Here is a 27382-nt window from a genome sequence, read left to right as displayed (position 1 = left end):
AAAGCTTTAAACTGGAAAGGCTGTGGGAAATATCTGACTGAGTCTAACTTTCCCCAGCTTGACTCGACCCACCATGCTTTATTGTGCCATTCTTGTCCATGTGTTAGACTTACTACAGTCCAGCTCTGAGGTCTTTACACTGCCTGCCTGTCCGTCAGAGGATAGACTTTAAAGTTCTGATGCTGGTCTATAAAGCTCTGAATGGTTTAGTACCAAAATACATCAGTGACCTCCTGACCCACTATGAACCTTCCGGATCCCTCAGGTCATCTGGATCGTTTTTTTTTTTATCAGTTCCCAGAGTCAGAACCAGCCACGGAGAAGCTGCATTCAGCTTTTATGCTCCATATATGTGGAACAAACTCCCAGAAAGCCTCAGATCAGCTGAAATTTGCTTAGTTTACTTAAATCCAGGTTGAAGACTCACCTATTCTCAGCTGCATTTGAGTAAAACACCAAATCCACACTTTTAAGCTTAAATTTCAAAGCTTACATTTTAACTACTGATTTCATCTGCTGTTCTGATTTTATCTACTGTTTTTTTTTAATCAATTTTAAATCATGCTTTTTATTCGTTTTTGTTTTTTAATGTCTCTGTAAACCACTTTGAATCACCTTGTGGTTGAATTGTGCTATATAAATAAACTTGCCTTGCTAATGAATGTGGCTAACCAACCAAAGGCTTTAAAAAAAGATATACAAAACTTTAAACGTCAATCATGGTGGGACATTTTGTATCAACAACTAAAGAAAATCCCTTTGAATACCTCATGTGAAAATTGTTTGTTGTGATGTTGCACTAAAAAAATTAAAAATGACTCATTTGTAACCCAACACTGCAGTCTGTTGACTTTATTCTGACCTTGTTCAAGGTGTTAGCAGGAAAGATATGTGGGTTTTAAGGACCAACTCCAGCACCAGTAGCTGCTCTGAAATCTGATTTATTTTTTATTTGATCCAAAAACAAGAAAACACCCTCACGAAACCAACTCTTCTTTTTAAACGTCCTTTTTGTTTAACAAAAATGCTGTATAACATGCACAATTTAGTACCTGATCAGTTAAAACCCTCAACCTCCCAGGCATATTTACATAAATACATATCCCCCCCTTTGTCAGGTCTGTGATGGCAGACTGTGTGGAGAGTGGACAGAGTGTGGACCCAAATGCAGACTAAAGACACGGTACTGGACTGCAGTCAAAAATGAAAGTGAGCTTTTTATTTTTGACTGCACAAAATACAACCAAAGCAAAAGGGAGACTAAGATTAAACCAACGAAAACTAAACACAAGGTACCTGGAACAAGGAAACCTGAGACCTGAAACATGACGGATGATGAACATGACAAGGATCTGATGAGGGACAAAGGGAGACTCACATAATAAAGATACACAAAGGCAAACGAGAGGGAACGAAACAGAACTAACTCAAAGTAATTAAGAACCAGAAATCTAAATGATTAAACCGGGAAACTAAATAATACCAGAAAAGGACTAAGAAACATAAATCGCTACCATCGTAAGAAAACAAGGCCAGAAGTCCAAAAACATAAATGCTCAGTAACAGACCTATCACCATAACATCTATAAATTTACATATTATAATTCCGTGTCCATTATTTTGTGAATAAGGAACCAGATTTTCGGACAATGTTTTATTTTTATATTGAGTCAGGTTACATAATATCAGTATCAACAACAAAGCAGCAGTCAAAAAATATACAATTGTCAGGCGCTAAACATCCGGTAAAGTCACAGCTTTTTACAATAGATATAAACATATTTTTAATGAAACCTTGTAGCCTTGGACAGACGTCTGTACTTCTGGTTACCCCTGATTTAGTAGTTAATAATAGCCACAGTGTTGGAGTGTAATGGAATACATGTACCGCCGTTACGTATTTAAAATACAAAATACGAGTAACTGTATTCCGTTACAATTACCGTTTAAAAAGGTAGTATTCAGAATACAGTTACTTTGTTGAAATGAATGGATTACACTGTGGTATTTTTCTGTTTCATATGTTAGGCTATGCCATCTCTATTTTTGGGAATTCCACGCCGGTGGAATGTGTCTGTGAGCGCGAGGATGGAGAAAAAGAGGTGAAAAGTACGAGATTCACCGACCAGAAACGGGAGCTGGAAGCATCTAAATATAATAATAACCATTGCAGCCAAAAAGAATGCCTGAGGAGCCCATTTGTAAGTACGCTATTAAGACTCGACTGTACACTGTGTTTGTGTTTTCCTCCGAAACAGTAAGTTCCATTGGAGCAGCCTTTCAACGCCTCTCTCTGTCTCTCGCTAGCAAAGTTGACCCAGACAACAAAGTAAAGCTAGTTTTCAGCTATGAGCTGACACGGAACCCACCGTATTAGCCAGAGGACCCTTTTTTACGGTTCGGAGCCACAGAGCTGTTTTATATACGCGCAGAATTGTTTTCTATACGACATACATGTCCATCCTACTGATACTCATTTTATATTAAAATGTAAAAATCCTGTTGGTTTTGGTATGGTGAATAACCTTCAGTAATAGTAATAAATCACTAGCAATAGTACATTCATGTAGTTGTAAAAAGCATGATAATATATTAAGTAATCCAAAGTATTCAAAATACGTTACTCTCATTGAGTAACGTAAAAGAATACGTTACAAAATACATTTTCATGTATTCTGTAATTCGTAGTGGAATACATTTTAAAAGTAACCTTCCCAACACTGGATAACCACAGTAAACATTGGGGATAAATATTTCTCACTAACTTTTAAAAATGAAATCTTTTAATGAAATTGCTGAATCTTGACTTTTAAGGAGACTTTTTCGGAAAGCAGCTTGAGCTTTGAGAAGAGGGTCAGAAGAAAAAAAACATACAAAAAAGACTCTTAAACAAGCACTCACACACAGAGATAGAAACATTAGCATTTCCACAATGTCACAAGCCAAAGAAAATATAATGCTTCCTCCTCAAGATATCATTTCTCAAGAGAAGTACCAAAAGGCATTAGTTTGAAGCTGTAGTTTTTGAAGATAAAAAAAACTACAGCTTCGAGGTGATCATATAAAAAAGGGTCATCATATATGAATTTTTTATTTTTTTTTGCAAGAATTTAATTTCAGTGCACACTGTAGTTACATGACGGGGTAGCAGGGATACAAAGCGATGCCACACTGGTTGCCTGTGTTGCGTGCCATCCGGATGTATCCCTGATCTCCGAAGGTTGTTCCCCAGCTGGAGAGTAAAAAAAAAAAAAAAAAAATCATTATGAAATAATAGCTCATCGGTGAAATTGAACTGTTTTTAAAACTCCACATGTCATTCAGCAGCTGGTTGCTTTGTTTTAATCTATGAATAAACATTAACAAAGCTGTCTTTCTTCTTCTTCTTCTTCTTCTTCTTCTTCTTTACATTTAACTAGGTGCAGTGCATGGTTAATTATTAATACGGATAGGAAACTTATATACATGGGTATGTTCAAACTTTTGATTGGCTGTATTCTTTTGAAGTCTTGATGTTTCCATGGAATAACTAATGTTTGATTAAACTTTAATTTAATGATGGAGGCCAACTGGTATATCGCAGCCCAACAGTCTGGAGAGTTATTGCTTAAGTTTAAAAATATATATAATTTAAAGAAATCCACTTTAGTCCTGTCAGCAAAAACTGAAAGTCTGAACAGAATGTAACAATCAGTCTTTGCATGTTAATGATATGTACTTTCCTAAAAAGCGCTGACTTCTCTCTTTCATTTCCTGTTTGTCTTGTAGAGTCCTCCCAGAATGCACCACATAAGTGAACAGATAGTGGAAGACAATAGAAGCCCTGTCTATAAAATCACTTTGTATATATAACCCAGATTCCAAAGAAATCAGTGGAGTGAAAATGTCTCACCTGTTCTTTACGAGCCAGTAGTCTTGTCCATTCAGAGTACCGTAGCCCACTGCCAACACACCGTGATTCACCTCTTGTGTGCATGATGGGTCATTATACACTCCTGAAATGATAAGAAGAATTACCAATCTCATTGTAACATTCCAAAAAGCTAAAAACAATAATTTCCAAGAAAGTTTTATTAATTCAAGCTTTTCTCAAAACATCTTCATTCCTCCAAACTTCTCAAAACTATTTTTCCATATTAATAGACAAGAGTACACTTGACACCTGACGAAGTGTATCTTACCACTTCTATAGAAACTAAATCTGGGCCGCCTAGCATCAATTGCCACTGAAATGGGTCCAATGGTAGCAAGACCCTGCTTCAGAGCGTTCTCGTCCCCTTCAGGCAGAAACTGGTAACTGGAGCAGTTGGCAGCACGGGTTGCTGGGTTGTAGTGGCACTGATCATCCTGAAGTTAAAGGACAAAATGTTAAAGGATCTGATGCAGTCAGGAAAAAAAATTAAAAAATAAAAATCTTAAATTATTCTTGTTTATTAAAAACATACAAGGCAGGCCTTAGACAGAACTGAACAAACTGGGAGATGGGACCTCATACCACTAGAAGTGACACCAACCAGCAGAGCAGTCCTTGAGCTTGCTCTACTTGCCCATTCTAATGTGACATTTTACATATGAATGATACTTTGGCAAAGTTGTGGATTATTTTGGATTATGAGCTGCAGTTTTTTTTTTTAAACCACCCCTTTAGTCACCAGACACTGGAAAACAGGCTCTCCCTTGACTGAACTGCACCTCACTCATAAAAGAGAAAGTCAGTGGTTTCATAATTTGTACTTCAGGACAAAACTAAACCTAAAGATTTTTTCAAAATACACACATATTGTCATGTCCATATTGAATATTTTTGGTCACTATGCTTATAGAATATTTAACATCAAAAAGTTGCTTTTTCAAATATCTTTTTCTAAAATTAAAAACATCGCCACCCCCGTGAGGCTGGAACAGTCTGCTGAATCGTCTCAGAACTGGCCTCCTCCACACAAACAACAGCGAACTACATAAAGCCTGGAGGACAAACATGTTGTCCGCTCCGATTAATTTATTGTTGCTCCAAAGAGACGTTAACAGCTGACCACAGTGTGAGTGTTGCTGTCTACAGCCTGAAGGATCAGACTCAACTTCTTGCTGGTTTTTATACACCCACCTAGGTGTCTCATACAGGGTCCTGTGTTTATTATTTTTTTTGCAAAACTTTGTTCACATTGTATGAACAACAAAAATAAAACAGAATATGATGACTGAAAATCATTTAAACACAATATTTAAATTGAAAATTTTAAATTAGACAAAGACAACATAAACTAACATTATATAAACATATTAAAAAATAGTAACATTCCTTAGATTAAATAAAAAATAAAGTAGCTTTGCTCCTGTCTACTCAATTTTTACTGTAAATAATGGAGTCAGATGTTTTGGTTTTACCTTATGAACATTCACCTATCACTAATATTATAGCTGAAAACATCAGTTAAGTACGTAGGTATGTTCTTTTAGCACAAAAGTGTGCTTATAGGGCCACAAAAAGGTTGTGTGTTTACTTACACGTCCTGTATATGGGTATGAAGCATCAGAGTCGATTCCGTGGTTGTCGATGACATACTGGAAAGCTCGGGTCATGAAGCCTCCGTTGCAGCCGTGGTTGCCATATTTGCCGGAACAATCCACCAGGTTTTGAGGACTGAGATCCACCAGCTTTCCTGTACTCTTGGCTAACTGGCCTTCCAGGGCCCCTGCAGCACTGAAGGCCCAGCAAGACCCACAAGCACCCTAAGATAAAAAAAACAAACCCATAGGATCTAAAATACAAATATGCTTATATTCTCAGTATTCCTCTAAATGTCCATCTTAATAGCACTGATGCACTTTTTTACAATACCAACTACAAAAAAAAAGTCCTGCAGTGATTTGCAAATCCCATAAATGTTGAAACTGAGACACTTTACAATTTCATGACAAATATGAATTCGATTTTGAATTTCATGGCAGCAAAAGATGTCTCAAAAATGTTGGGATGGAGGCAACGAAAATTTTGAAAATAATTAGACTAACTAGCAAAAGGTATTTTACACAGCATCCCAACACCCTTGGAATTATGGTTGTAAAACTTTGACCCCAAATTACACATCTGACTGCACTTGTAGCTGTGACAAAATAAACAAGCTGAAACACACTGGTCTGGCAACAAAGGTGTTCTTTATATTAGTTCTGTTGCTTGAGTTTTCCTTTCTGGTCTCTTTCCACACTTCTTAGAAATCCATAAAGAAATCCATCTTGATTTTGATTTAATATATACAATTCATTGATATAATAATAAATAAAGACAGAGTGAAAAATCCCCCTTCAACAATGTTCCTGTAGCTTGTCACTACATCAGACAGAAATAGAATAAATTCCTTGTGCATCATTTCACACATTTCTGTGTTTGGCAGCTCAACAGGCGTTTGTAGAGGTGTTGGTGAAGCAAGGGTCCAGCAGGGTGTAGGAGGTTAAAGAACTCAAGTGATTAAATGAGAATGTTTTTTGGTCAGTTACATTTACCCTGTTGCACAGAACAGAAGCAATGCCAAAATCAATATGTGTGTGTCTCTGGTTAAATGATATTCATCTGCACAACACAAGTTAATAATAAATTGGGCATCAAAATCTGTTTCTTTCTTTTAAAATTATTATTTTTATCTTTATGATTTTTCCCCTTAGACTCCACGCAAAGCAATTTCAGCACAGAAAGTCATATGGATTTAAAATACCCTAAAGTAATGCATATTTTAGCACTAAACGTTTCTAGAGACAAATAAAGTGAAGCTTTGGAATGGACTATTTACATACAGAAAGAAAAGGCAGAACATTAAGACATATATTTCCTTATTTCACCTTAATTTTTGTATATTAATCATCCAAAAACTAAGATAACGAGACAGTTTTGAAAGTATCTAGGTTAAAAAAAAACCCTGTAAGACTGTGCTACCCACCTTCTTTGCACCAAGACAAATGGATGTGACCAAATAATTGCTAAACTAGCAACTGTGGTAATGACATCCTGTGTAAACATGAACCTTTTCAAAGAATAAGGAACAGGATGAATGGGGGATATGTTGACACTACTGCCTGTGTGGCTATGAGACATCAAATGTTTTTGCTCTTCTCAGCAGCACTAATACATATACATTGATTTAAATGCCCTCTTCTTTTTTTTTTTTTACCTGCATCTTGACTTTGGTGACACAACCCTTCTCTCTCCAGTCCATGGTGTCTGGTATGCCAGAACCTGATGCCCCTGCAAAGGGAGACGGCGCCCTCTGGATGTCAGTGGGAGGAGTGAGACTGGCAAAAAACTGCATGATCTCTTCTTCTGTCTATGAGAAAGAAAATGGCAATGATGAAATAAGAAACAAAAGCCAGTCACAGCTGGCAGACAGTTATCAAAGTTTTCAACTTCAATGTGCTTTATAAACTTTCTAAAAGCTTTAATTTTTCATATAAATCTCCCCTATGCAATATTTATATGTTATAATCTCCCTGACTTCATTAGAGTCATTTTAATGTTTAATTTCATAATCAAACTTTGCATCTAATCCAACTACTAACCAAGCTGCAGGCAACTGGAGCTGTAAAAACATTGTGGTGCATCAAGTGCCGCTCCAAGCACTAACAGGATGTGTCAACAGGAAGACCAAACATGTTGCAAGACAACAAAAGGCCATGGTGGCTGTCTTTTTGATTTAAGCTACACTGTAAGAACAAGTCCTAATATAAAAGTATTTTACTTGTATTTTACAGTTTCGTTCTGTTCTTCTAGAATATCATTAAATTTACATAAAAAGACTGTGATTTCACATTTCAAATGTAAATTAACGTAAAATCACTGTAATGTAATAAAACAGAACTTTCTTGTTTTTTGTCTGTACAATCTAAATATGATTGTTAAAATACATTCACAAATGTATCATGATTGCACAGATATTTGTCCGTTATTTGAAGGATTGAACTGTTGAATTCAAATGTAATGCTATGGCAAAATATATAACATGATTCCTATAAACGTTGTTTACATAAAATAATTATCACTATTATTGCTACTTAGGGCCATCGTGGCTCAAGCGTTGGCAGTTCGCCTTGTAATCACAAGGTTGCTGGTTCAAGCCCCGGCTCGGACACTCTTGGTCATTGTGTCCTTGGTCAAGACTCTTCACCTACTGGTGATGGCCAGATGGTGCGATATGGCAGCCTCGCCTCTCTCAGTCTGTCCCAGGGTATGCAATCCATTATTATTTAAACCAACTGTTAACAGTATGTTTCTGTACATTTAAGTATTATTATTCATATTGCCACATTCATTGACCTTGTTTATAGGTAATTTCATTGTTTGATCACATTAAAATGTTCCTAATTTAATGTTTAAAAGCACTTGAGAAAGGCAAAATCCCATGTAAAATTAGGGCAACAAACTGTATTATCATTACTGAAAATAACTGTATTTTTATGAGAAAGTTATTTTCTGTTATTGTATGTTATTACTTTGGCGCCCCAGCTGCAGGAATATTACTGTTTTTCTAGGATTTTTTTTTTTTTTTTAACAGTGTAGACTTTTCACCTCAAGAATAATTTTCCAGAGCTCCATCTCACCAGACTTAATTTTTGGGTCATAAAGCTCGAGATATTTCTTGATGTAAACTTCTAGTTTCTCATTCATTAGCTTAAACATGAGAGAAGGCAACAAGGGAAGAAAGGGTGCTTCTACAGAAGCTAAAAATGTGAGCTGCAGAAGTGTAGATGTAAACGCAGGAAGTGAAAAAAAGTATTTTGAGGGGCAGGTGGAAACTGATCATATAACTGTGGCATGAGGTTTTGAGCCAGCATCACTGTGGAGGTTTTATGTGGAAAATGATGGTCAAGTGTTTTGACATAACTCTGTTGGGCCTGAACACAAAGACTTTTGAGCCACTTGTAGCCTCAGTTTTCTGCCAGTAATCTATCATCCATCACACACCCAGCTACTCTTCAATACAGATCAGCTTTGATCCTGTTGACCTTTTCAACATCATTAATACAATCACCATTATTGAATAAAAAATATCATAAGTCAAAAACATTAATGAAGCAAGAGAGTGTCTCACCAGGTCTCCCATGTGATTCATGCCCAGTTCATAGGTGTGAAGTCCCATTGAGGCCTCCAGGTTGTGCACGGTAATCATCTTCAGGTTATTCTCCCACAGCTCCCGGCGGTGAGCATTCTCCACCTCACATAAAGAAAGAGCAGATGAGGTGAAAATGCCATATAAGTTAATTATAAGCCTTGTGCAGAGTTTGTCCATACAAATATAACACTTTAAAAAAATATTTATTACTACTTTTTGTCACATACATCATTTTTGTAGCTCTTCCCATGTGTCTTCTTCCACAGCTCCCAGTGTGCGTCCAGTGTGGATTCAAACATGGCTGCTGCCCCGGCACACAGGGAGATGAGCAGCAACAGCAGGCCTGCAAACACACAAACATAGACGATGACACGAGAAGACAGGATGTCACCTGACCTTTGATGAGACTGATGCTCACTAACACACTGAGAAAACAACCTGCCTGGCAAAGAGCTCAAGTTTCCAGTCAGAAACAGACCTTAGTTTCATAAAAACCACACATAGAGACTCTGGCACGACACAGGCCAAAATATTTTCAGAGTTGTGTTACATGTTGACAAAAAGAAAACAACAAAAAGATGGAAATCAAAACAAAGAATAGGCGTTTAGTGAAATATGAGCACAACTGAACTTGTTTATGAGAGCCCCTGATATTTAATTCTTCTTATTAAAATCCAACATTTACTCTAAAAGGTTAACAGAAGCCACAACTATTTTCCTAGATTCATACATGGTAATTTTTCCCAAATTAAAAGGCCTTTTTTTCACAATTTCACTGTCTTGATCTGCTTCTCAGTCAGAACGCGGAAAAACATGATTGTAAATATTGGTTTACGTCACTTGTTATCAGAAGGGCTGGCAACAAGCTGAAAAAGGCATACAAGAATCAACAAACAGGCCTCAAAATACAAAAAGGGAGAGTGTTTGCTCAGTTTTCTTACAATGACTAAGAGCAGATATACAAAACTAAAGACAGTGAAGTGATTCCACTGAACACTTCTGTTTGAACTGAGTGTTCAAGCATGTTACCAGATTATAATTGGTGCTGATGTTGTCTCCAGGGGTTTTATACTGAGGTGGCTCATTGGCCTTATCTACATAGCAAAAGTCACTTTTTAAAAAACAGCTTTTTGCACTGACCACTGTGTCTTTAGTCTCTGAGTGTTAAGAGAAGTCTCAAGTATAACTTCCACATATTTAAGGCTGTGCAAAATTTTCAAAATGACGCCACAGTCACAAGGCCTGAAGTGAAACTTATGAACAAGCAAGAAGTACATCCATGAATATGAAGCTCCACCTGGTACAGTTCCCAGCTGGGGAAAGGACCCTCTTCAAACAACACACACGGGTTGTACCCTCAGTGTATAACCTAAATGTAATATGATATATATAATATTTTTTAACCAGAATTTATAACTCATCAGGCTTCTCATACTAATGTATGCGATTTAAGTAAGCGATCTATTCAATTTTTACTTGGACTTTTACCCCAAAAGCACTTTGACTGGCTCTTTTTTCCGCTTCGTTTTGTTGTCAGTTTCATAAATACAAATACAAAAACGAAGAATTCCGGTTTTATATTACTTTCAAATTGTTTTACTAAACAAATGCTACAGCGTAGTTGTACAGCACAGCCTTCCTGTCAATGGTGTAATTACATAAGGATATACTAAAAATACACCGAGTGTGTTTGGACGATTTCTTTTTCTGCAATTATTAAACATTATAGAAACACTTTACTTCACTGTGATGACATTATAACAAGGTTACAATGTATTTCTATCGTTGAACACACCTGCGGCCTGAACAAAGAAAAGTCTTTGAAAGCTACATAAACGAAAGTAAACTAAATTATGAAGCTTTTTATGGGGCGATGTCCGCCTTTTTGTTTTACCAGCGATTAATATTTCTACTAAAGCTGTTAAAGTATTACTGGAAAGTGTTTCACTTGCCTTGATTAGTCGGACTCATCTTTGCTGCGCGGAAATTCAGTCTGACTGCGTTTCCTTGTTGCTATTATTTAAGAACGAAGTGTCACATGTTCTCTCGCAGTTCTTCCTCTTTCGAAAGTAAAAGCTACACCGTTTTCCTCACAGTGCAGGAAAGGAATAGTTGAACGCATAAGATATGAAACAGAAGGTAAACAAAAACCACTTATTCAGAGGTTTTCCCAAAAACTTGAACCACAGAACTGCACATTTTCGGAAAGTATGACAAGTACACACACTCAGCATTTTATGCACATTAAAAGTGTCTTACTTCCCACATTTAGCATTTTCATTACACTTTATGAGCAATCAAGTTTTTTAGTTTTAATTTATTAATTTATTTATCTTTAGTTCAGTGTAGTTGGGTTTATTTCCAGATTGGGGTTTCCTCGTTATTATTTTATGTTTTAGTTTAGCTTCTTATTAGACTGAGAGTTGTGTTTCTGTTTTATATTAGTATGGCAGAGGCAAGATTAAAGTTCAGAATAAACACAACAGAAGCACATCGCTTTGTCAAAGAAGGTATCTCACAGTCATGTTTCATATGCCAGAATTCCTTTCTTGAAATTACAAATTCGACCAAGCTGACAAAGTTATTTCCAACAATATTTCCTTTGAGTTTTCATTTGATCTCAGTGACTAATATTCTAATATTCTATTCTATTCTATTGCCTCAGAATGGCATAAAATCATAATTTTAGCTGTAGCTACCCATATTAACCTTACTATAAGACTATCCTGTGTGCAAATGACAGTTTTCTCTGAGGGTTAGAAATATGGAAATGGAAACTTGGAGAATGGAAAATGATATTATGGCAATCCACTTATTAGAATTTTATATTTAATTCATTGAAACTAATCAGAAAGGTCAGGAAGGTCATTAAAAATCTTGGAAGTTAATTCTGCAGTTACAGGAATAAGTGGTTCTGGAAAGAAGTGAAGGTCAAAATAAATATTCGACCTGTCAGCTGTAAATGAAAGATCATGAGGTCAGTACGTTGTCTGCTGTTGGATGAACACAGAAAACTGAAAGAGGAACAAACCAAATCATGCATTTCAGTCATGAACATATAAGTTCAAGCAATGGTTTCATGGCACTACATGCTTTTATAGAGTAATTCAGCACCATATAAATAATAATCATTAATGCAAACTCCTTGTGGTGCCAATTATGGCCGAAAAAATACAAACGTCACTCATTTTCCTACATGAAAACAGTCATGGGGGTTAATGTTGCGGTGATGGTGTTCCTTACTTCAAAAAATATAGAAATATTGCACATTTAGTAGAATAATTAAATTATAAATATAAACACAACAGCCACTTTATATACCTGTTAAACCACTCATTAAAACAATGACTGATTATCAACCAGTGCCATGGCAGCCACTCACTGCATTTAGGCACATAGACAGGTCAAGATAACCTGCTGTTCAAAATTTGAAAATATCCATTGATATTATAGGAAGGAAAAGTAACTCAAAAAAATCAGTAATTATAACCAAGGTGTGTAGAAAAGTATTCCAAATCTTTGGATGCACAACATGTCAAACCTTGACGCAGCTGTTATGGCCTGTCTAGGGGTGGCCAGACCACAACGTAAGGGTGAGCCATCTTCATCAGAGCCAAGCAGCCACATCACGCAATTGGTAAAGTTTGATAATGATTTATTTACAATATATTGATTCGTTAGGTTATTTGACACAAACGAGGAGCTGATTATAGCTTTGGGGTGGACCTAAACAACAACAAAACAAAACAACAAACCAAAGGAGCCTATCTCGAGTATTCACCAAACTTACCTAATCAAACCAAATGACAGCAACTTGCCTCCCTAACTACGAAAAACAGGAGAAAACTATCATCAAACAAAAAATATTGTTCGGTGTGATGGATCTCACACTGTAAGAAAAAAACCCCAAAAAACAGTGATATTCCAGCAGCTGGGGTGCCAAAATAATACCATACAATAACAGAAAATAACTTTCTCATAAAAATACGGTTATTTTCATTAATGACAATGCAGTTTGTTGCCCTAATTTTATATGGGATTTTGCCTTTTTCAAGTGCTTTTAAACATAAATTAGGAACATTTTAACGTGATCAAACAATGAAATTACCTATAAACAAGGTCAATGGATGCGGCAATATGAATAATACTTAAATGTACAGAAATATACTGTTAACAGTTGGTTTAAATAATAATAATAATGGATTGCATTTATATAGCGCTTTTCGAGACCCTCAAAGCGCTTTACAATTTCACTATCCATTCACTCTCACACACTGGTGGAGGCAAGATACAGTTGTAGCCACAGCTGCCCTGGGACATACTGACAGAAGGGAGGCTGCCATATCGCACCATCGGCCCCTCTGGCCATCACCAGTAGGTGCAGGCGAAGTGTCTTGCTCAAGGACACAACAACCGAGACTGTCCGAGCTGGGACTCGAACTGGCAACCTTCTGATTACAAGACAAACTGCCAACTCTTGAGCCACGATCGCCCTAAATAACATTATTTGATGCAAAAAAAGTTTATAAGAATCATTTTATATATTTTTCCATAGCATTACATTTGAATTTAAGAGTTCAATCTTTCAAATAACGGACAAATATTTGTGAAATTATGATACATTTGTGAATGTATTTTAACAATCTAAATATGCATATGTACAGACAAATATATTTGAAAAACAAGAAAATTATGTTTTATTACATTTACAGTGATGTCATGTTATTTTACATTTGACATGTAAAATCGCAGTCTATTTATGTAAATTTAATGATATTCTTGGAAAACAGTACAAAACTGTAAAATACACAGTGAAATACTTTTATATTACAATTTTTTTTACAGTGCAGTTTCTGCTGCCGCATTCAGATGGTTGGGTCAGAATTTGATCTAAACAACATGAAATAATGGATTCAATCTGCCTTCTATCAACGCTTCAGCCTAGTGGTGTTGTAATTACAACTCTTTCTCCAATCGATCTTTCTGAGTTAACTTCAATAATTACTTCCTCCAAACCATCAACGTGTCTTTTAGACCCCATTCCTGCCATTAATTAATGCTTCAATCTTAAATATGATCAACCTATCTCTAATAATCGGCTATGTACCACAAGCCTTCAAGCTGGCTGTAGTTAAACCTTTACTTAAAAAGCCATCCCTAGACCCAGCTGCTGTCTTAGCTAATTATAGGCCAATCTCCAACTTTCCTTTCATATCAAAAATTCTTGAAAGAGTAGTTGTCAAACAGCTAACAAATCATCTGCAGAGGAATGGCTTATTTAAAGAGTTTCAGTCAGGTTTCAGAGATCATCACAGCACAGAAACAGCTTTACTGAAGGTTACAAATGATCTTCTTATTAGAATATTAGTGCCAAATCACAACAACAGTCGCCTTAAGGTGCTTTATATTGTAAGGTAGACCCTACAATAATACATACAGAGAAAAAACCAACAATCACATGACCCCCTATGAGCAAGTATGTTTGCGACAGTGGGAAGGAAAAAACTCCCTTTTAACAGGAAGAAACCTCCAGCAGAACCAGGCTCAGGGAGGGGCGCCCATCTGCTTCAACCGGTTGGGGTGATAGAAGCAAAGGACATGATTTCAGTGTAAGCTGCCAGTATTATCCAACATGATCTGACAGCAGCTCATTTACAGTTTTATGGAATGTGAGGCTGTTTAGAAAATCTGTAAATGTAACACACAGGGTTTGCGCATATCATATGATTATAGTTTATGATGTTGTGGTGTATCATTGAATTATTGTACAGTTAAATCCTTTCATCTGACTTACTTAAGTGCCCACATGGAGTAGAACCATTGGAAAGTATTTTTGAGTGCATATCCTGATCCTTACATAACTTATTCCCATATTTGTTTGTGTTTTTGTAAAAATTCCATAAAATGTTTTTTACAAAAACATAAAAAAATTCCAAATGAGGCATTCAAAGTCAAAATGAACCCTTTATTCAATTTCATAGAAAACATCTGTTTACAATGTAATCATTGGAAAAGTGCAGAACAGAACGACAAGTCCTTGTGATCACAAGAGAAAATAGTTATAGGAACTCACACTACCAGCAGGAAAGGAGTAGCTCCCATTGCACAGCAATGTTTCCTGTCTTTTTTCACACAGAAAGCAAGTAAAAGTAGGGACTGAAACTATCACTGACTACCAGTCAAATACTGTAAAAAGAAAAAGTATGTTGTGCCATGTAGATATGTAGATTTAACTTGCGACTTCAGCATAAAACAAGCCTGTGTTCTGGCTTAGGTTTATTCAACAGCATGCTCTGAAGTTACAATAAACTGTATGTGTTTCTTTATTAACCAGAGCACAGCAGAGGTCTGCAGGCATGAGATAACTCATGGTTTAAAAGTGTTTTTTGGAATCCAAGACTCAGAAACATTTAATGCCTGTTTTCAGTGAACCTGTTCGTTATCTCCAAATTCCATTTCCTGTTAGAAAAGACTGTAAACAAACATATTGTACTGTAGTGGTTGCGGATGTGTTGAAATGAACATTTACTCTGAACATTTCCAAGTGTATATTCGTCTTATAGTAGTCTAAGCAAAGCCCGTTCATTTTCCCTAATCTCTTCACAAGATGGGGTAGCTAGCGAGGTTGGTGATGCCGCAGAGGTTGCCACGGTTACGTGCCATCAGGATGTATCCCTTGTTGCCCCATTCCTCACCCCAGCTGTGAAGAAAAGCCAAAAGACGGAGTTAAGATGGAACGATGGAGACAATGAAATATCGCCAGGAGTCAAACAGCATTTCAGCTTATCATTTTGACAGATGACATGAAAACAAATCAACAAACAACCAACACTTAATTTTAGTGGACATTTGAGCCACCTGATGCCATTCAGACAAGTGACATGTCCCACCTGTTCTTGACAATCCAGTACTTCTTCCCCTTGGTGTTCACTCCATAGCCTACTGCCAGTACGGCATGATTGACGTCATCTTTGTTACAGTTGGGATCGTAGTAAACACCTGGGTTCACAACAGAGAGAGAGAGAAAAAAAGAGTGAGCTGCATTAGTGAACAGTGCATAAACGATGTACCTCGCACACTTTTTAATGTTGAATATAACCAGAAAGCTGTTGATGTGTTATGTTTAATTGTTTTACTAGTTTTACTAGGTGTGAACTCCATGTTTAGGTGATTTAATTCATATTTAATGAAGAAATCCTGACTAAACAGGCCCTTAAATTCTAGGATTTTATTCCACACACTTTCCTTCCCTTATATGAAGTAGGTGCAGGTAACAATTTCATTTGACCAGACATATGAGAAGTTCATATGTTCATATACCATGCTTGTAGAACTGGAAGCTGCTCTGTTGTGCATCGATGCCCACAGACACTGGACCAACTTTGTAGAGTGCAACAGCCAGTGCGCGCTCATTACCCACTGGGATCTCCTTGTAGCCTTTGCACTGGGCTGCCATGCCTGATGCATTGTAGCGGCAGGTCTGATCCTGCAGGCAAGACAAAGGAGGAGAAAATGCTAAAAGCGTTTGTTGCCGATTTTAAAAGTGTCAATTCTTGATATTTAAGATGCTACTTTTCATGTCCTTACCTCACAGTATAATCATATTTAGGTAGAATATCGAATTTTAATCCAATGGTTATTACTGATTAACCGACAATAAAAGAAAGTTAATAATTGCTGTATAAAATCAATAGTCAAAATACTTGCTATGCAAGGTTTTAGTACCTTGTGACTCTTCTGTCACATGTTATATCACATGATGTGTTTGGTGCAATTCCAACTAGCCAAACAATAGAGAGACGGCAGATTTTTATCATTACCGAGCAGATGTACTTCCTTCTCATATTACCAAATGACTAAAGAGGAAACTATGCTCACTCTGTGGGAGAGTTTCCACTTCATCATTTCTGCTGAATCACCTCCCTCTGGTAAGATGTTTGCAGCTACTTTACTGTCAAAATGAAATATTTTCTTCCTCGTTGCATGTTGTTGGTGAAGCGTGTGAAGGGGACAAACGTGACACCCTCACAGCCAAGTGAGAACCTCTTCACCATCTATGCATCTGCAGCTAACAGCTGATTACTGGGTATTATTTATAACAACTAGGTTAAAAGACTTTTTGTGCAAAGCTTCTTTGTAAGAGTGCCTTACCAGAACAACTTCGAGCTTATCTTAAGTACTGGAAGAGGTGGGGCAATCACTCATTTAAAAAACAACAAACACCAACTAAATTATACTTGTTTATTACTTTAAAAACCCCCGCTTGACTGCTTTGGACCATCTTGCTTTTATGTGTTCAAGCACCCAGTGATATTAAAATATAAGTGCTTAGTTTATAGAGGATGTGGCACTCACTACATGAAACGAACTGAAGTGAAAGGCTCAGATTAATAAGCTACTTCAAGTTTAGTTGTGTGTTTGGCAGAGTGGGTTGCTCACCTGTCCAACATATGGGTAGGCCGCTTCAGAGTCAATACCTCCATTTTCATTCACATACTGGAAGGCATTGGTCATGTAGCCTCCTCCACAGCCGTCGTTCTCTGTAACACAGTCCACCAGGTTCTGAGGACTGAGGTCAACGAGCTGCCCGGTCTGCTTGGCCAACTGCCCCTCAAGGGCCCCGGCAGAGCTAAAGGCCCAGCAGGAGCCACAGGAACCCTGTCAGGGGTCAAAGAAAGACTGGTGAGTAAGAGGTTTAGTTTGATATGTACATACCACTGTGACTGGACTGTTGCTGACAACAGTAAGAGGAAACTAAGCCGACATGGAAGCTATAATCAGCAGAAATGTAAGAAACCCAGACCAGACCAGAGTTGGTAGGAAACAGGAATAAATGTGCACATTGTAAGGAAATATAAACCCAGCTGTTCTGATAGGCATTATTGTTTAAGCAAACCATTTGCAGAGAGCCTGTTTTTTTCCTATAAAATAATCAGTCATCAAGGAATAACAGCATATTTAAACCATATTTATCATATTAAAGAGAATCATTTAAACAGATTAAATCAACATCACAGCAAATGCTGTGTCTTCTCCTGTCTGTCCACCGGGAGGCAGACTGTGACCACATTGACAATGAAAGAAAGCCATTTCTGTTTGCTGATCGAAATTCTGTAACTGCTGTGAATTTGGGTTGTAAATAGAATCAGCTGCTGGGCAGTTTGTGGTGTTCAGTAATGTTGAAACAGTGTTAATGACACACGGTGAGAAATGGTCTTTTTTACAGGTCTGGACTGACACATCCAGCGCTAATGAATCACTGACACCGCCATCGTGTTTGGCTTTCACCCAGGAAACAGGGACTTGCTGTAATATAGATGAACGTTTATGTTGAATTTAAATGAAAAGGTTATTCTTGTTAACATGTGTTGGGTGTAACTAATGCTTCTGTGCCTGAAAAGGAACAGATCCCTTTCCCTGCATGTTATGAACAACCTCCCTGGAGGAGTGCATGATGTAATAAACTAGATTAATGCTTATAGCTCTGAAACACTTACATGTAAACATACATTTGGTTTTAAAGTGTGTCTCATTCCCTAATCAGACGAACATTTATTAGCTTATTATTTTCTTTTTTTGGCCTTCGTTTTGAAATATCTGAGTCTTCACACCTCTAATGCTCCACCTCACTCTGCTGCTTAGAGATGCCCCAATTAAAAACGTTGTAAATCTGAAATCAGATCGCTGAATGTTGTTTGTGGCTTTGAGCTCAGCGATAACAGAAATTTGCCTGAAATGAAGAAAACATCAGAAACAGAATTCAGTCATCATAAAAGGAGCTCAGGATGAAGCAGCAGAACTGTTAGTATGCAGAGACTGCAACCAGTCTGCTGCATAATTCATGAACCAAAGGAACCAAAGCAAGAGCTAAAAAAAAAAAAAAAATCCTGTTTATGGCTGTGTGTTCAAATACATCCGCCAGGGGGAGACAACGTAACACACAAGCCCTCAAATTTATGTTTTACTAATTTATATTATCTATCACAGTTACCTATTTTTGACACTCATATAACAATGATTTCTATCATAATTTGTTATCACAATAAAGAAACTGTTGAACATTGTAAAACATTTCCTACAAGTATATTCACCAATTCCACCAGATGAATGTTGTTTACATAAATGGTTGTTTAATTTGCTCTTAACGACCAATTACATCTAATAATGAAGGCCTTTGTTACCAAGTCAATTAACCATGAGAACAGCCTGTTACTTTTAGTGTTGATCTGAGCATTAAGTGGGACTGGTTACGTCTTTAAATGTTTAAATAAACGCTGCAAAGTATTTTTCTGAATCCTTTTTCTTTTTTCGAGGTTACAGTAAAAAAAAAAAAAATCTTCACAAATTGTGAATTACATTCAATTTTTTCAAGGCAACAGGCTGCTGAATGTTTTCATTTATACTAGAGATGAATATAAAGGTGTTCACCTACACTTACATAAAACTTTTTAAAACTATTCATTTCTGATTTCAGATGGTTTCATAAACATGTACTTTGACCTTGTGTAAAACAATGTCAGATATTGCCACTGAACACAACATAAAATGTGTAACTGAAATCCCAGTTGATGTCATTATTCTTGCCTCTGCCTTCAACAGTAACAGTTCCCCACAGAAATCACAGAGGTTTTGAGTTTCACTCTTAAAACTTTTCCTGAAAATAGCCCTAGGAACTTTTTCTTAGTTCTCCACAAACTTTTAGACAAACAATCATATGCCAGAGCCCACAGGAATCCTAACTGTAGATTACTCTGCTAAAATCTACAAAAACTTCCTCCAGTAAGAAACCTGCTGTTTCAGATTTGATTTCCAAGAACTGTGACAGAGCAGATTGTCTCTGTCCTCTGTCCTGTTTGGTCTGCCCCGTGTTGCGATATGCTACACTGTACTTGATCACGTTAAATGTTTCCATTACACAAGCTGTGCCCTTGTGCTGCTATCAATTGTGTGTTGACTGACACATTTCATTTGAATGCTATCTCTAAAACACTTGCACTGAATCTATTTATTCACACATTTCTGATTCATGCTTTTTTTTTGTTAAGTGCCTATTTCTTTCTTTATTAAAAGCAGCAGCCACACATGTTTTTTTATGCTCACTTGGTCAGTGAATTGTGGTTGTGAAAAAAAAAAGAAGTTAAAGCCGCACTTTGACAGTTAAAGAGCTGCTTTCTGAAAACCAACACATGCAGCTAATGATACCAAACAACAACATTTCAGCTGATGATATTAATCCACACTGACAGAAACTAGTCAAATATTATTCAGTTCTCACCTGGTTCTTAACTGAAGTCACCATGCCCTTCTTGCGGTAGTCAACAGATTTGGGAATTTTGGAGGGCATGTCATCCATAGCCAGTGTGAAACTGCGCTCCTGGTTCACTGGGATTTGCAGGCCAGTCATCTTCTCAACCACCTCCTCTGAGGTCTGCATGAACAGAAACACAGTTAAGGTATTTTAAATTGTGTTTCACATCATAGGGATGTTACTGAATGAACATTTGAACAAAGTTGTAGTCGGGGTCATAGGTCATAACATCCAGGCAATGGGATTTTTGAATAATTGAATGAGAGAAAGTGTTCTTGAAAAAGAACCAGAGTGCCGGGGGGAGCTGGAATACAAAAAGATTTTCAAATGTGCATATGACAAACTGCAGACTTCAAGAAACTGCAGGCAAAGGAGTAAAGGAGAGAGGGATATAAAGAGGTCAAAGGGAATTCAAATTTGTGATACATTTGTACTTTTTACTGGCTGCCACAATGGAACTTTTTGCTAAATAAAATAAAAAAAATCCCCACTTTGTTATTGTCTGGATTCCCTGGGGCTTTTATTACAGCTGAGTCTAAAAGTAGAAAGATCATTAATGGAAGAAATACAGGCCATCTGTTAATTTCGTTTATTTAATTTAAGTGCTTTCAATCAAAATGGAAAAGCATCCTTCATTTCCCACCACCTGTTATTTCATAAACATGAAATTGGCCATTTGTCAAGAATTCAGATGCGCATACTTGTTCTATCACTAATAAATGAGCTTGAGCCCTGCCATGTTGTGCTTCATTTCTGGAGCAGCCTTTTAAAGCCTCTCCGTGTTGATGAAAAAAAGCCACCATCAGTCACAACCCATGCTGGCATGTCACTGACACCGGCTGATTTAAGGACACCAAACCCAGTTTCACATCAAGGGGCTGCAGCATGCATTAGTGAATAAAAAAAGCAGAGATGACAAACCGACTGCAGCTGCAAAAAGCCAAAACTGCTGAAGAAAACATGAATGTGACATGCAGGAGCTATTTTTTACTGTCAAAATTACCCAGATCTTACTCAAACAAGCAAAATATTTGCTGTTCCAGTTTCTCAAAAAGATGGATTTGATTGTGTCTAGCGTCATACATGAAAGATGTACCAGAAGAAACAAAATATTTTGTACTTTAGTATATTCAAATCTATGTTGGTGTGTTACACACTGCAAGTGACATGTATAAAAAATAGGGACAGATGGTCTTATAGAGATGTAATGTGCTGGGATCACATACATGTCAAAAACAAGATGTAAAAAAAGTGAACATGGAGTCGTGATTAGGACAGAGATGTGCCAGACTGCATGACGACCCACAACCAATAAGAGCGTCTGGTTTTTCAGAAACAGGCTTCTGGGACGAGCAGTGTGAGCTATGGTATGTCCACTGACTCTTCTTTTTGTCAGGTTTTAGACAAAGTCTAAACCAGTGTCCTTACCGTAATTGTCGGGCTATAAGCCGCTACTTTTTGCACAAGCTTTGAACCCTGCGGCTTTTAGTCAGGTGCGGCTTTTCTATGGATTGTCCATGAGCGGATTTGTTTTGTTTGTTCCGCTGTTGTACGGCACTACGTTGCCTGGCGGAAGGATCGGAGTTCAAGAGTGGTATGTTAGTCACATGTCCATCCGCCAGGCAACGTAGTGCCGTACGAAGTAGCGCGAAAAACAAACTTCAAAGTAGCACTACGCGTTCAGCTGGAGGCGTGGATGATGAGCGGCGATAAACTTGCAAAAAGCAAGTTATGCCCAACTCCACCACTGGATTCTGACAGCGTGGGAAAGTGTGAAAACATCCACGATCACCAACGGATTTCGAAGGGCTGGACTGCTGCCTGATGGAGAGGAGGCTCTTCAGAAGGTGTTCGACTCTGACACTGACAATGAGGATTTCTTTGGTTTTGAAAGTGACAACGAAAGAAAGGAGCTGAGAGTGGATGATGAAGCCACCCTGAGCCTGTTCGTTTCCGACACTGGAGGAGAGGACTTTGGTGGTTTTAGTGCGCAGGAAGAAGAGAAAGATGGTGGTGAATGACTGACTTTTCTTCTTGTTAAAGCCGTGTCACTGCACCTGAGCCTAAAAGGTAGTCTGAATCTATTTTTCTGGTGTGCTGTAGGTTATTGTTATGTACTACATTTGTTACTCATTTATGAAGCACAGTACATGTTTTGTACTTGTAATTACCACTACTTGTACACATACCCTAAAAGGTTATGCAAATATGTACCCATAACTTGTTTTTCAAAATATTAATAAAAGTGGTGTGTCTCCAAACAGCCATCTCTTTCCTGACAATTCGATTTGTGCATATTCTCTTACATATGATAAGTCAACATTGAAACACCTGCGGCTTTTAGTCAGGTGCGGCTAATGTATGTACAAAACAGGATTTTCCCCTGCTTTTAGCTTGTGCGGCTAATATTCAGGTGCGCTCTGTAGTCCGGGAAATACGGTAATTATGATGCACTTCATGGAATAAAAAGTTTTATCTGGTATTTGACAAGATTGAACTCACCATGTCTCCCAGATGGTTCATCCCCATCTCAAAGGAGTGAATGCCCAGCGCGGCCTCCTCGTTGTGAGCCTCAATCATGCGCATATTCTTCTCCCAAATGGCCCTGCGGATCCCCTCCTCACCCTGAGGGGAACAAAAGTACACGTCACTGTACTTAAGTTAAAAAAGAGCTCCCTGGCTTACACTTACAAAACAATCCACATTTTTAGAAGCTTTAAAAGTATCACAAATAAATATTGTAGCAGATGTTATAAAGAAGTCATTATCATTTCGTTGCTTCCATTATTATTAGAAACAACGGTGACCCTCCTAATATGAACAACAAGAGGACTTTTACTTTCTAGGATGATGATGCAGCCTCACTTTTGAACTGGTGTGAATGGTTTTCTTATAAAAAAATCTTTATAAAAAATAAAAGAAACACTTTTTCCAGTCTTAAAGTTTGCTTTCCTTGTTTCTACACTCATGCACGAACACCTGACAGCTGAAAGAAACTAATCTAGGCAAACAGGACAAATTTGCATTATAATTAGCAGATTAAAAAAAAGCTTGTCTGTGTTACAGCCCCATTTCATTAATTAGGTCAATTAAACCAGTGCACATTCACACAACAATCTTCCCTACAGATTATACATATGTGGGTTAAAACATTAGTTTGCCTTTATTCAAATTCCACCACTATGTGTCATCCACGAAAGAGTAATATTATAATATGGAAGTGAGATAGAGCCAAGTGTTTGGTATTGAGAAAATCAAATATGCTCTACTTAGTAGTCTAGGTAATCTCACCAATGATTAGCATAACTATAAGCATTATTTCCATCTTGATATTCATTCCAGTAATGGAAAATGTAAATATGGTAAGGGGACTTTGATTATATTAGATCAGTGATGCCAATTCAAAGAAGGTTGAAAAGCTCTCCTGTGCATAAATACTGATTAAAATCACCATGAGGGGGAGAGAGAGATGTCTTTTCTGCACACTACAGAAACACATGTTATAAAAACTATATACGCACATTCAGTTCATGAATCAAAGCACATGTAACTATACACACTCATGAAAACTAGACATAAACACACACACACATGCCCCAGCTGTGGAGTGCTGACCTCTAGCTTGAGGTGAAGAGCAGAGGGATAACAGATGCTCAGTGAGCATTCATGGAGTAAATCACAGTCCGCTATGGTTTAAGAGCAAACTGCAAACAACCCCTTCTTCACAGCCAGGAAGAGAAACAGAGTATAGGGATTTTTTTGCCGCAGAGAAACCAAGAAAGAGGAGTGGAGGACTTTCCTCTGTTAGAAATTTCTGGCTCTGGTGATATGACACATAAAAAGCTAATGATAAAACTAAATTACAAAATATGCTAGGATTTTTTTCTCCTCTTGTTTCATAATATCATTAAATAATGATTTAAATACCCATAGTTGTTGAATTAGTCTTTTAAACTGAAAAGTGTTGAATTATACTAAACAAAAAAACAAAAATTTAAAGTTTAAAGGAGGATCCAAACATCTACTGGTTATGGATGAGAAAGTTGGACTGACAGAAAATTGCATGTCCTGCTTCAGGTAAGCTTCTGTCTGTTTAATTTTCAGCCAAAACAAAGAAGAAGATCAACCAGTGCTGCCATCAAGTAAGGAGGTAAAATTATCAACAGTTTAAACATAACTGATTCGATCATATAAAACAAAATGTGACTGGGGAAGCATATTTGTTCCCTGTTAATGTTGCTGATGCTTCCTTCTGTGACTCTCTGGCTTTACCTGATCTGCTGTTAGCGTTTCTGCCAAAATAACTGAAACTGGTGGAGCTTCCTTAAAAAGGGCAGCTTAGCCTGCAGACTTACAGAAGCCTGTCTTGGGCTAAGATGTGGAACATGCTGTGTATAAATAAAATATGAGTCTTTGCCACATGTGTATGCAAATGTATTAAACCATGTAAATTATAAATAACTACATGTTGCTGAGACTGGATGAGGTTTTTTTTTAAGTCAAACATAGCATTGTGCAGTCATGTCTATTCCTTTTCAAGGAGCAAGTTGCATCAGATAAGGAAAACCAATGATGTTTTGAAACTGTGATATGCACATTTGATGGGAAAGCACATAATGTGCATATTTTTTTATTTCATTATTTCATTTTAGAATTAATGTATTCACCAAAGGCTTCACCAATACTGCTCTCAGTTTTGTTTTCAGGTTTAGTGTTTTATTTGTAGAAGTCCTCTTTCAGGAAAATCAGATTTAAAAAGAAGCATCTGCTTTTTAAAAACAAAATCTTTATATTTCCTACCTTATATTTAAGTTTTCTTTGTGCTATTTATATCTCTTAATTTTATCATTATTTTAACTCTAAAACAATAGTAACACACACTCACCAAGCCATTGTATTCTTTCCTATGTGTGCTCTTCCACTCTTCCCACTGGGCATCCAAAGAGTATTCATCAAAACGGCCCAGCGCAGAGGTAGCCAGCAACAGCACACACACAAGTGGCAACATCCTAAAAGAACAAAAAACACCTTCATGTTTTTATTTATACCAAACCCAAAAGTTTTTTTTATTAACAAAGTTTTATTTTTTACAATAGAGTTTTCATATTTCAAAAGTGTCACAACATTATAATTAGGGTATGTGTACGCATATAAAATATCTCAGTGTTATCTTATGGGTGTCCAAGAGAGGAGTTATTGTCAAAATTCCCATTCAGAAACAGAAACAGTTTACCATATGAACTTGCTGGAGAAGCTTAGGTTTGAATCAGGTCACTTCTTCATTTATAACCTTCCTGTCTGCACTCGACTGTCATAAGGATAAAAGCTAATATATATATCTATCGATATCTATATATGCTTTCCTATAATCCAGTGAGAGCATTGTGTTTCTGCAGGGGTTTACTCTCATGTGGTTGGTTTCATTATCTCAATCATGCCACAGTGACAAAAACAAAATGCTAAGTTGCACTTCTTGGGAAACAAACCTCTATTCCATGTTTTGGTTTGAGACAGGAAACTCTCAGGATAATTCTTATATGATTTTCAACGAATTTCACTTTCGTTTTCAGGGTCAGACCGGACAATGCTGGATATAGTTTGACAGCAAACGTGAATGACAGCTACAGGATGAAGTCTCAAACACAACTGAACTCCACTGAGAAAATGTTTTCACTCTCGCTCTCATCAGTGATTCAAACATTTTAACTGTGGGTTTTTTAAGTCCAGGCAGTGTGAAATTTTTTCTCTGCCTTTGTTTCTTGGGCTTTCTGAGTCCATCTTGTATTTTAATACATTGTGCTTCTAATCTGCATTTGTGGGCTTTGTTTCCAGTAAAGGTCGCTGACCTTGGAGTTTCTCTTAACTAAGAGCAGAAAACAATATTTCCTTTTGTTTTCTTTTCTTTTCTTTTTCTTTTTGATTCCTGCTTCCTACACTCATGGATTATACACAGCATGGCTTCACCTTTGGGTGAAAATCTATGTTTTAAATAGAGCAATCCCATGATACATGCCAGTAATTCAGCATATGTGCACAATGCTGAGTATGAGTCACAAGACTTCTCCCTGTGGTAGCTTATGTTTTGAATATAAATTTATATTTTGCATAAAACATTAGCATTCATGACTTTTTTCACATTCCCAGATGTGTGGGTTTTTTTTTTTTTTTTTTTTGCATTGGTATGTCAAACTTTCCAGAACTCAAACTGGCTGCCAGTAAATGTTACGTCTCCCTGCCCCCCTCTTCCAAGAATGACTCTATTAATGTGCAGTTGGGTCAAAATTGTTCTGTAATCTTTTTTAAGGCTGATTACTTTCTTAGCTGCAGAAAAGCTATGCATATATTTGAACCAACATTTATGGAAAAATCTCTTTCAAGGTCTTGAAAATCAGTTCATGTAATTAAGTAAGAGCCATGTCTAAGTTCAGTTCAGCTGAGTTGTTTTTACTTAAATACTAAAATATCAGAAAGCAGCAGTTCTTTCAAACTGATTTAAAGTTTAAAACAATAAAGTTACAACACGCACAAAAGAGCAAAAAAGATTTTGTGTGTTAGGAGTGTTAGGAGATCAGCAGTAAACAAACTTACCTGAAGTCCAAAAGTCAAAAAGCTCAGGGAATTCTTCTGAGTTTGACTTGGTCTTCCTCTGCTGCTGAAGTAGGTCAGTGGGCGAGTTTATATCGGCTGAATTTTGAGGAAGTACAATGGGAGCTCCAGGCCTGGGGAGGAGTTTTCTTCTAACATGGAGGGAAATTACATCTGGTTTCACTGAATAAACCGGATGATGTCAGGTGTCAGGTTACAGAGACATGTCTGAAAACTCCACAGAGGATGTGGCACTGCTGCAGTCTGGGTTAGTGCTTGAAGAACAACAAAGGTGCTTTGAAAAAAAAAAGACCTGGAACTTGGCCTTTCTTTACAAGTCTAACACTGATTATCTTTTATAGCAGAACATTGATTTATATACATGATCATG

The 27382-nt window shown here is 37.2% G+C and overlaps 2 protein-coding genes across 3 annotated transcripts in view; both read right to left on the bottom strand.

Annotated features, from left to right (window-relative positions):
• The window catches only part of ctsk (cathepsin K), a 33205-nt gene extending 6093 nt beyond the window's left edge, over positions 1-27112 (bottom strand). Inside the window, exons 1-8 of one of the 2 annotated variants that reach the window (XM_085472109.1) lie at positions 26995-27104; positions 25292-25415; positions 22909-23031; positions 20374-20526; positions 17538-17756; positions 16419-16584; positions 15989-16097; positions 15050-15798 (exon numbers count right to left, since the gene is read on the bottom strand). In XM_085472109.1, coding sequence (XP_085328235.1) covers positions 15699-15798; positions 15989-16097; positions 16419-16584; positions 17538-17756; positions 20374-20526; positions 22909-23031; positions 25292-25414 — 993 coding nt within the window. In that variant the 5' untranslated portion in view covers position 25415; positions 26995-27104 and the 3' untranslated portion in view covers positions 15050-15698. Of the gene's footprint in view, positions 1-15049; positions 15799-15988; positions 16098-16418; positions 16585-17537; positions 17757-20373; positions 20527-22908; positions 23032-25291; positions 25416-26994 lie in introns of those variants that run through there. The other variant, XM_085472110.1, reaches the window with a different exon arrangement.
• LOC146699153 (cathepsin S-like) lies at positions 1200-11130 on the bottom strand. The gene is made up of 8 exons (XM_085472108.1): positions 11051-11130; positions 9326-9441; positions 9078-9200; positions 7164-7316; positions 5506-5730; positions 4182-4347; positions 3893-3995; positions 1200-3232 (listed from the first exon to the last, which is right to left on the bottom strand). The coding sequence occupies exons 1-8, from the start codon at positions 11067-11069 to the stop codon at positions 3133-3135; spliced, it is 1005 nt and encodes a 334-aa protein (XP_085328234.1). The 5' UTR covers positions 11070-11130; the 3' UTR covers positions 1200-3132.
• Positions 27113-27382: the final 270 nt, after the last annotated feature.

Source organism: Copadichromis virginalis, linkage group LG11 (assembly GCF_057382275.1).
Source record: "Copadichromis virginalis isolate Kocher_CV1m ecotype Utaka linkage group LG11, C_Virginalis_male_GT1.1, whole genome shotgun sequence".
NCBI lineage: Eukaryota > Metazoa > Chordata > Actinopteri > Cichliformes > Cichlidae > Copadichromis > Copadichromis virginalis.
Note: the sequence above shows the minus strand (reverse complement) of the source record. Positions and strands in the feature narration are given on the sequence as shown.